The sequence below is a fragment of the Lytechinus pictus genome, chromosome 6 (assembly GCF_037042905.1).
Source record: "Lytechinus pictus isolate F3 Inbred chromosome 6, Lp3.0, whole genome shotgun sequence".
NCBI lineage: Eukaryota > Metazoa > Echinodermata > Echinoidea > Temnopleuroida > Toxopneustidae > Lytechinus > Lytechinus pictus.
Window position 1 is genome coordinate 24,479,055 of NC_087250.1, and position 11,423 is coordinate 24,490,477.

At 36.5% G+C, this 11,423-nt stretch overlaps 1 protein-coding gene across 1 annotated transcript; it reads left to right on the forward strand.

The window, feature by feature from the left end:
* Nucleotides 1–1,557: 1,557 nt before the first annotated feature.
* LOC129263977 (uncharacterized) lies at nt 1,558–11,000 on the forward strand. Its single transcript, XM_064100580.1, has 7 exons — nt 1,558–1,618; nt 4,192–4,262; nt 6,108–6,196; nt 6,975–7,078; nt 7,837–7,940; nt 8,541–9,548; nt 10,796–11,000. The coding sequence occupies exons 1-7, from the start codon at nt 1,568–1,570 to the stop codon at nt 10,881–10,883; spliced, it is 1,515 nt and encodes a 504-aa protein (XP_063956650.1). The 5' UTR covers nt 1,558–1,567; the 3' UTR covers nt 10,884–11,000.
* Nucleotides 11,001–11,423: the final 423 nt, after the last annotated feature.

Consider the following 11,423-nt stretch of genomic DNA (forward strand, 5'->3'; position numbering starts at 1 on the left):
ATGACAACTGAATATCATTACACTCAAATAACCCAAGTTCAGACTGCAAGGACAGTGCTGAAAAGAAATGCAAATGAACTCGAGTCTAGACGGAACAGAAATGTAAAACAGCTGAAGAAAAGTCAAAAGAAATAAACAAAATCTGAAAATGACAAAATAAGCATCCTTCACTTGATCAGGTCTAAATGGGCACCATTTAAATGAAATACCTTAAAAAACGTTACGGTATTCAAGATTATAAGTGATGATAACACTTTTTTTGCAAAATAATTCAAAATGATGACTAGATCTAATTGAAAAAAAAATCTATGCAACTTGAACAAAACAAGCAGTACGTACAAGCTTTGTTCGTTTGTCAATAGTAGGCCTACTGTCCACTAAGGCAAAGTCTAGATACTCTATAGACTATACAATGAAAAGATTGGACACTTCATGGACTTTGCATGATGCTTTGCGTCGATTTGCGTGTAAAATAGTTTTAATAGTTGGTGTGTCTACATGTAGTCTTTCCCTTGTCGTGTCTTTAGTTTGATATGAATATAAACCGCGTGCCCACATTAGGCAAAAATTTGATGTCGCGGTTTTACAGGCAGCGACGTCAAGATCAATAAAAGATATTGTTCATTTGGAACAGAAAGCTAAAAGAAGTCACCAAAGGGACTTTATATCAATGGGTATTATTAGATTTTAGATTTCGTCAAAGTAATTCATTTCGTGCAATCCCATGGAAGTGTGTCATCTGGACTCCAAAATCTCCAAAGTGGAAGGATCAGCTCAGATAGAGAGTTGCATGCGCCATGCCTTGATTGTCCTGCGCACGGCAGCATGAAAATGAATTCTTGAGTGTGTTTGAAGTGCAGCTGAGTGTGCAGAACGAGCGGCTGAGGTTGAGAGCTGTGCCTCTTACTCAGTCTGAGATGAGGTGTGCCAATTATCAACTCTCTCCACGATCAGAACTTTTTAACTCCTAATTCAGCGTTAGCTACCATCTTCAGACGCTCACTTTTAACTCATCATTATAGGCCTATTTTATTGTGCTTTCTAATTTACTTTTCTAATTTTCATTTCCTTTTGGAGTAGAGTCTAACGTTAGATGATTTTGACTTTCATTTTTTCATTTATTTTTATCCCAACTTCCCAAATAAATGTTATCTCGGAAGCTCATTTGTATCATGTAGACCTCTAGACCATTGTATTATAGAAAAAAAACTAAAGGCCTACTTGCCACTGATTTCTTTAGGCCGACACTCATTATTGGAAGGGAGGCAATATTTTCTGCTCATCAATATCACATTTCTTTATTTGCCACCAAATCCAAAAATTAATTCTGTTTGGCAATTGCAAGTAAAGAAAACAAAATTGAAGACAGTTGTCTCCAGAATTGAAGACTTTCACTGAAATTACATGCACGCACCATCATAACAAAAGTCTTGCATAGTTATGAAATTGCTCCTCTACTGTCTGATTTAATTATCAGGAAAAAAAAGTTTAGCTTAATTAATCCTACCCATTTTTCTTTTCTTCTTTTCTCTCTCTGTCCCTCATTTGCAGATACCATAATCTAAAGATGTCATTCAAGAGAGAAGGAGATGATGTTTCACAGTTGAACCTTCTGAAGGTTTGTATTGCATGTTGATTATTAAATACATCATTGCAGAAACTTAATGATTTATTTTGGCAAAAGTTCCATATGCACCCCCCCCCCCACTAAAATTGAAAATAAAAACATGGAGAAGGTTCAGAATAATATATAGAACACATATGATAGGGGAGTGGAAATACATACCAAAATAATTCTTTATTCCATCAGGATCTAGTGCGTGTAATAAGCCTGTTCACGGTTGTAAACTGCGCACGAGCAGAAAGAGGTCATTGGAGACAACCATGAAGGTGGCTTTCAAATTCACTGACATAGGCATTTGTGATTTGATGATTATTCATGTATTCCTTTCAAAATATTTATCACATCCAAGCTGAAGAGTAATAAATAGAGCCTTCATAATCACTGGTATTTGACAGTAGCCTAAACAATAGTCAAATGTGCCAAAGGCAGACAATAAAACAGATTTCCAAACTTTATCCCTGATGTACTAGTATTCTAGTCACCTGGTCTCTACAATGCCTTTTGTTCTTAGAATTTGAATACTCTACCGTAAAGCTTAAGCAACATCTACATTTGAAATTGATAGTGCTATATCCTAATGAAAAATCACAAAGGTCATTGGAGAAAAGTTGATCATGAGCTAACCGTGAACTGGCTTATTGTCCATAGACATCGGTTTATTTAGTCAGTCAAGGGTCTGTGAGTTTAGACTAGTCGAACTATCGGCTGATAATCGTTAAAATACCCCTTCCGGTATTAGCGCTTCTCGCTAGCATAGCGGGAAAGGTCTTGACTGCAGATAAAACGAGGTGAGTTTGAGTCCCAACTAAGGTAAGCAACAGTAAAAAAAAGATGATAGAAAAATCTGAGGTGAACAAACCGGAAATCTCAACAATCTTTTATTATTTTTGGTGGGGGTGCATATGGAGCTGTCTCCTTTATTTTGTTCATGTACATTTTTCTATATTATGATATATTGTATTTTTCATCATTGTGTATTCTTAGTTTTAAAGCCATTTGGAAACCAAATTTCTTCGTATGCATACAAATACATTGACCAATAAAATCATCTTTAATTTTTAGTATACAGAGGGAAAAAGGGACTCAGTGATACGCCATCAAAACCCCAAAAGAGCCCTGAAAAATGAAGGAAATAGGGCTCCGGATTGCTGTCAATTCCCATAAGGTCCAATGTAAAAAAAACTGTAACTTCTTAAATTTGGCTTCTGAGCTCAACAAGCTAAGAAGGAAACCATACTTGTACCCACAAAGGATTGTTTTTCATAGTCAGGCATACAGTAAAATATGTATACAGTGCGTCCCACAAAAAACGAAACCGAGATTTATTGATGATTTATTATAACTTAATCACAAAAACAATAGGCAAATGACCTACCATTGTAAAGCTTAGAATCTCCTCTTTCATCTGGAATTACTTAGATTATTTCTCATTCATGCATGAGTGAGCAAAGACAATTTGAAGAGGGGATACCATAAAGTAATTTGGCGGGCTGTATCTGGGTTTCAAAACAAAAACCACATTTTCAAAAAGTTCAATATCTGCTTTTTATTTTGATACCTCAATGACAGAAAATGGTCAAGAAATAACAAAGTTCTGGTTATTTGAAATAAGGCTTGAATTTCAATAATTTCATAAAATGAAGAGGTTCTACAGGCCAGCGTTTAAACTCACTCGACACTCCGTTTTGTTGACGATCAGCCATGCATTAAGTCTTTGGTTCCCTGTGCGATAGCTTCTGTGAGAAACCGGTGAAAACACGTTTATTCAATGAAGTTATCGAAATACAAGCATTGTTTTGAGGGAGCATAACTTTTTTACTTCTGGACCATTTTTGTGATTAAGGTATCAAATAAAAGAACAGAAATTGAACTTTTTAGGCATGTGATTTTCTTTTTGAAATTCAGATACCCCCGCCAAATGATTTTTTGATATCCTTCAAATTGTCTTTGCTCACTCATGCGTGAATGAGGAATAATCTTAGTAATATCAGATGAAAGAGGAGATTCTAAGCTTTACAATGGTAGGTCATTTATCTATTTTATTTATGACTAATTTATGATAAATCATCGCTAAATCTCTGTTTCGTTTTTTTGTGGGACGCACTGTATATAGTCAAAGTTAGGGGGAAAGTGTATGTTTTTCAATTGTGTTTCAACCTATCACGAAAATAGATTATTCGAGGTATTATTGACAGTTCGCATGAACAATGCTTGAAAGATGATTACTAAACTCTATTTTGAAAGTTCATATATGTATGTTGTAAGTTGATTTCCATAATTGATGCAATTCTATCTTTAAACCCTACAATTCTATACATTGTACTTATATCGGTAGATAGATTTACTTTGTAATGAGATTGTAAATTGGCCTTTTCCTCTCTCCCGATGGGTGGTCAATATTTATATGCGTATAGACAAATAAAATAAAATAAAATAGTAATAATATTAAGTGAGATCACCCCCCCCCCAGCCCTGCACAAAAAATGTAATTCTACTTCCTTAACCAGTGTGTCTGTGGGTGTTGAAAAAGCTTAAGTCTGTTATTTTCATTTGTGTTTCATTTGTAGAAACGGAGAGTGGCTGAACTACTAGCTAAGGATATCCCAGATGATGAAGCAATGCTTATGAGCAATGGAAGGTTAGTATACAAATATTTCAGGCTTTTGAGTAAGTATGGCAGGAATCATTTGTCCGAGGTTGGACTGGTATTACTATTTGGTAATTTTGCCAATACAACCGAGGATGCATGATTCCCTCTATACTTTCAAAAGAAAGGCCTGGTATATATTTTTTATTCCTACTTTTAATAAGTTAGAGCAATAGGTCTTGATAATCTAGTTCTCATACTTGTAGTTCATCTTTTATAATCTGAACCAAAATATCGATAATGCGCTGCGCTTACTGATACATTTTTCCTGAAGCCACGCGCTCAGTGGAACGCGGATTTGTGCCTGCGCCGCCCCTTCACCGGACTTGCCCGGTAGAGACACCTCGCTGACCGGTGTGCCAGAGAGATTGCATGATCTAATGACGTCAATGATGGAATAATGCACTATTCCATCATTGACATCTTGGAAAAATAAATTTTCTTTAGTGGGTGTTCCATTCTCAACATCATTGCAAAATAGTGAGAATATGTTTGGTCACATGACGTTATTTAACCCAATCAGCATACTGGATTTAATATGTACGATACCATGAGGATCTGGCGAAAACTATTCACACTATAGGAACATCAGTAGGACCCTATCGGTGTTCCTGAGTGTGGAATAGTTTTAGTTTGTTCAGAAAACAAGTAATTTTATATTTGTTTTATATTCCTTCCACCCGTATCATTCCTAATCTCATCGGATGTAAAATAAGAAAGTTATAATATTTCACTAAACAGTTATGCACATCCTGGCTGGTATGCAAATGACGAGACTATGACATCATACACTCACTATTTCTTTTGTATTTTATTATATGAAATATTCTAATGTTCACCTCATTGTCAAGTGATACAATGAATTCCTCCTTGAACATGTGAAATTAGCATTGTTTAATACTATATGGTTCCGTCAAGTTGGTCCTTGTTGTCAAATCTATAAAAAATGAAATATTGTATAATTCAAACAATAAAAAAACAAAAGAAATAGTGAGTGATGGACATCATTGACTGACTCACCTAGTTGTTCATATCACTGTTTTGTGAAAAAATAAGCGAAACTTTAAAATGTCATAACTTTCTTATATTACATCCGATTTTGATGAAATTTTCAGCACTATGCTAGTTTGATTTTTCTCTATTTATTCAAGTCAGCATTTTCCTGGGGTGGACTTGACCTTTAATAACTTATGGAATAGGTGGGGGAAAATGTGAGTTAATTTTTCTATGTGTGATGTAAGGAAGGAAAAATGATGAAGTATTTCATGGTAAACGTATTAGATGAAAAATTATTTAATTTCCCCTTGTGTACATTCTCTATGCAACAATCTAAAGCAAGGAATATACATGTATGTAGCATGCCATATCAATTCAATGGACTTTGGGCTGGACTTGACCTCGATTGGGTCGAGTCATGTGAGTAAAGTTTATGGAAGAAACTTTCTCCTGTGGAGAAATGATTTATGATGACTGCAAGTATGCGTTTGTCATTTGTCTGATGGTGTATTGAATGCTTGGGGATTATTAGATTATTTTCAAATTCCTGAAAAAATATATATAGAATTGTATATGTCAAGTGACATGTGGTGGAGCTGCTCTCTTTTTATGTGATAAAATAAAAAACTTGAATGCCTCATTAGACTGATCTTTGTCAAACCTTTGTCAAATATTTTCTTTAAAACTCTGCCTTAACTTTATGTACATCATTTTTACAGTAGATCAGGGTGAACTTTCTCTTTAAAGCTTCTTGGTGGTTCTTCATTGCTGTTTCCATCATGTATGTTAGAACAGTGTTGCTATTGCTTAATCACTGGTTTTTATCATTTGAATACCCAGGTATGCGTGTACGGTTTGCCATTATAAGCCAGTATTCGACACGGTTGATATGCTGACAGTTCACCGAGCTGGAAAGAAACATCAACATGGTATGTATCACCAGTAGTTGACTCTTTGCTTGATATTGGCAGCCAAATAGAAGAGGACTGCTTTTGAGGAATAAGGTTGAGGTTTCCACATTCATGTTTGATTTTGCCTTGTGTGCAATAGCTCATGACAGCACTATGAACTTAATCATAATCATAATTATCATCTTTTTTATCAATTTCACTACCGCCATCATCACCATCATCACAATCATCACAATCATCATCATCACAATTATCACCATCATCATCATGATCATGATAATCATCATCATCTTCACTACCATCATCATCATCACTACCATCATCACCATCATTATCATTATCACCATCATCATTATCATCATCATCATCATCACCATCACCATTATCATCATCATCATGAATCACCATCATCATCATGAATCATCATCATCATCATCATCATCACCATCATCATCATCATCATTATCATCACCATCACTATCATTATTATCATCATCATTGTAACCACCATCATCATCATCATTATCATCATCATCATCATTGTCACCACCATCATCATCATCATCACCATCATTAATATCACCATCAGTGTCACCATCATCATTACCATCACAATCATCACCACCATCATAATCATCAACTTCATTTTAACCGACCAAGGGTAAGGTAATCATGGCAATGATGTTGTCTAGTCTGAAAAAATAAAGAATGTAAATAGTGCATTCCCAATATCCCAAGTAAAGGTAATTGATGATTTTAACACATCACATAATTTTGTTACCCATTTATTCTGCAGCTACTGAAAATCATTTTGCAAAGAAGAGAGAGCTTGCTTTGCTGGTAAGAAAGAGAAGACAAGAAGAAGAAATCAAGAGAGAGAGTCAGAAAGGAAAGAATCAGGTAATTATAAATGACCAGTCCAGTTGGATGTTTCATAAAGCTGTTCGTAAGATACAAATGACTTTACGCATGACTGGTGATCCTTTCTTTTGCTATGTGATATATCCCTATGTAATTAATCTATGACCTAAGAACATGTTCCAGTCATGTGTAAAGTCTTTCCTAACTTTACAAACAGCTTTATGAAACACCCACCTGGTCAAGTGATCTAGGGGTACGTTGGGTGTTACCCCGGGGTTAGGGGTACCCCCCCTTTGGAAAAGTAAACAAAAAAGGGAATTGTCGCCTGTTTTGGGAATTCAAATGCCTTTGTGTTTAGAAAATTTTTGAGGAGGTAATGTTGAGCCTTCCACATTTGAATTTTTTGTTGACAGAAACCAAATTTTTTGACCAAATGGATCCCCCTAATGATCTTGTACAAACTTAAATATACAGTATCTGACAATCATGCATGTAAACTTCCATAAGTTGAGCTTCTATTAAAATATTCACCCAATTGAAGCAACGTTTTTACCCAATTTTGCAAAGCCTCTGTTGTATAGTCATTTTGAATTTCAATTAAGTCAATTTTCAATGATCTCGATAGAATAAAGTTTAGGCAAAGTTACTTGTATCTTCAATGTACAGAGGGAATCTAGTTGAAATTGTGAATGAAGGTGAGATGAATAGCATTATGACATCTTGTATCTAGAGTAACAAAACAGGATAAAACAATTAAGAAATCATGATTTTTTGTTTGTAATGTTCTTCTAATTAAGGAAACTGAGCCATCCCCCCTATTGCTGAAAGTGGAAGCGGCCAAAAGACGCACGCTGCTGAAGGAAGCTCCGTACAATCCTTGTCATACACACAAAAATGAAGGGTGAGTCTATTTTCTAAAGGGAGATTAATTATCTTGTTACGGAGGGGCTATTTATTTATTTCACAGGTAATTTAATCAGGGGGATATGAAAAAAATGGTCATTTCCAGGATAATACAAACTGTTACATTTATGATGTGCTACACTGGTCTTTCACCAAATGCCCATACTCTCACACTTGTGATTATTTTTATTATAAAATGCAAGACTGATGGTCTACGGTATTCTCGTGCCAAATGAGGACCGAGTGGAAGTGAATTTCCTGTAAATGCTTGGCAATATCGAGAATGTAAATCTACGAAGGTCAAATTTACAAAACTAGCTGAGGAGACAAAATGATTGAGAACTTGATTTAGAAGCTAAGAACATGTCACCAGTTGTGCATGAAATAATTCATAAATTAAAGTTTATGAAACAGCACCGAGATTGGTAAAAATTAAGTTTTCAGGTAAACTTGCATAAGTTGACCCTCCATAAGTTAAGTATTCGCCTGTACATTAAAGCAAGTCTTTAGATATGATTATGCAAAACATATTCTGTCGTCCCACTAGTAACGAATCAGGCACAGTCACCGGTATTTTTTGTATGAATTCGTTTTACAGACCTTTCAAAAAGTCAAAGAACAAGCTATTCTTCCAGTCCATCCGGCAGATCAGTTCTACCAATCAGATGACAGGGAATTCAAATCTAGCCAATCAGGACCAAGATCTTTCGCATTCTTCAAATGAACATAGTAAAACTCCTATCGCTACTCAACAGACTCCTCAACCAGGTTTTTCTAATGATCACCCTCATGGTGCTATTGCCGGCCCTACTACTGCTCCTCGAAAAGAAGGTTTCAAGCCTGGTTTAAAGTCTAGCTTACAGGCTCGAGCTCCAGGAGTTTCTAGCTTTCAAATCAGACCATACATTTCAAAAGCAAAGAGGAATGCAATGAATGATAAAGCAAACCCTTCAAAACAACCAGATCCTAAACCTGATTTAGGAAAGCCATCGACAACCTCATTCCCAAGTTCCTACAACGAATCATTCCTTTCCGTTCAAGATCAATTGTATGGAGGTGAGGTTGAGAACTCGGTTGAATTCATCAGGGAATTCCAAAGTACACAGAACTCAGAAGTTGATGACTATGCTAGCATTACCAAGCTTAGACAGGCCAAAGATGAGAGGATCACTAAAGGAACTTCAGGCAGCTTCTTCCAGAGGGAATCGCCATGTGGCAACATGCATCAGGATTCCAGGTTAGATGTAGATTGTGGAGAGAAGGGTTCCCGGCAGCATGGACAAGGTCCTGCACCGAAGCCTGAGTTTGTGAGAGGTTTCCAGGGGTGTAGCCAAGGGACTTCCATTGAGCCTCAGGATGTGAGGGGTTTCCAGGAGTGTTGCCAAGGGACACTCCAACATCCTCAGGGTGTGAGGGGTATTCAGAGGTGTGGCCAAGGGACTTCCCTGGAGCCTCAGGGTTTGAAGGATCTCCAGGACAGCAGAAGAGGGGCCAGAGTAGAGGAAGAAAGGACTAAACAAAGAGCGCTAAAGACAAAGCAGAAGAGCAAATCAAAGATGACAAATGAGAAGAAGAAAGAACTCCAGAAATACTTAGAGCTTACCAGGTATGTATGAAGTACCAAAGCAATGATCTCACCAAATAGCTTTTTCGCATTTCACTGGATTCAATACCACATTTTGACGAAGCATGAAAGACATCAAGCATCTGCATTGGGTGGGAATCGGGTCTATGAGGGCCCAAAGTGTAACTGTATGTCCTCTCGCCTTTGCCTTGTTGAAGTTAATCAATGTAAATCTTTCAAAGAACTAAGCTAGTTATATCAATTTCAGTAGGGCCTATTGTTCACTCATTTTGCCAAACCTTGGGCCACCATATACAGATTCATGTTAAATTAGGTGTGTGGATGTTAGTCATGCTGTCCTGACATTTGGTCATGAATATGCTGCAATGCACAAAAAGAAAACTATGATGTCACACTTTGGGAATCTATAATAACACTTTTCCAGTTGATGGTTGTCTTTACGTGTATGCCTTTTTAATATTGTTTTATTTGTAATTAACTGTTGCTCATATTTAAATTCTTTACTAGTTTGTTGATGTTGAAATGTGTGTTTCTTGCAATCTAATAAATTGATTGCAAGATGTTTTTTCAGTAATGAATGTTAATCAGGGAGTAGCCTAGATAGGTCTATTTGGCTTTTGCTACTCCCTCACATCCCATTCATTACCCTGTGTAATTTGATTTTTTTTCTGTCATTTTAAAATATTCATTACTCCATTATAATTGAATCATTTTGATTGATTTGATTTGATCTCGAGGTACTGTATCTTGTATGTTTTTTTTTTTTAGAGATATGAAATAAATTTGAATTTGAAAAAAAGTTGAATAAGTGGAGATGGAGAGTAGGAGGGTTGGGCTAAGGATGGAGGATGCAATGAATCATACAGCTGCCCTCAACCCAGGTGAGATAAATGGGTACCTGCAGAAAGTAATTCCTCAAAAAGCTGTGTGCCCCTGAATCGATAGCCTAGCCAAGCCGGGGTAATAATAATAGCGGGGCCTGCTGTGAGAACAGTTATCGGAACTGAAGTGGCTACCCTGGGTAAAATATACTGTTATTATTATTACAGAGTAGAGGAAGGAGCTGAGGCCGATTGCTATGAGTGTAACGGGAAGCCCGCATCCCCGGTTGTGTTGGCACAAAGGCGGAGTTAATCATTTGTCAACTGATTGTCTTGGAGCTTCATTTGATTGTAAACTGAAATTGAATTTTGGATATGTTCTTCCTCATCCCATTCTTGCTTTCACTCATGTTGTTGTTTTATTTTGTATTGCCTTTGTTTTGACAGTTCTGGCTGGGTCCAAGACAACGGAGGTAACTGGGTCAAAGGTCAGGATGTGGAATTTGATTCGGATGAAGAGCCACCAACATCTTAGTCCATGTGCTCTTGGACATTTCACTTGAACAGAAAATGAGGCTCCTACTTGCTCAACACTTCTTCAATAGACAAAACAACAGCTCCGAGCAACCCTCTGATTGAAAGGCGCTTAAGGCGGGAGTCTGACAATTATACTAGAAGCTTCCAGAATAGTGAAAATTTATATATATAAGCTGGCAGATTCTTCATGCACTTCATCATATCAGATCAGAACTCAGAGTTTCACACCAGATTTTATGTCAGAGCATAGTTTATATCTTCTGTGGAATTATTTGCACGCCATCAATGAACCGTTTGCAGTTATTTTGAGAGAGGAATTCTCAGTTCTCATCGAGATCATCAACCTGTTTTAATAAACGCTTTTCAACACTTGGATTACTGAAATTGATTGTTAATCCTCATCCACATCATCTTCACAGACATTTCAACTTGTTACAGTGACTATTGCTATTCATCGTGCTTCAACATAAATTTCATCATCGCCATCATTGTGAACTATAATTTAAGGAATCTTCGCCAACCAACTTGGATTTAATAC

Bases quoted from the DNA above. Each gene is read 5' to 3' on its own strand.
- LOC129263977 (XM_064100580.1), top strand. From the start codon at position 1,568: ATGTCATTCAAGAGAGAAGGAGATGATGTTTCACAGTTGAACCTTCTG. The intron at 7,079-7,836 runs GTAATTATAAAT...CTTCTAATTAAG, and splicing joins GTCAGAAAGGAAAGAATCAG to GAAACTGAGCCATCCCCCCT. The intron at 9,549-10,795 runs GTATGTATGAAG...TTGTTTTGACAG, and splicing joins AAATACTTAGAGCTTACCAG to TTCTGGCTGGGTCCAAGACA.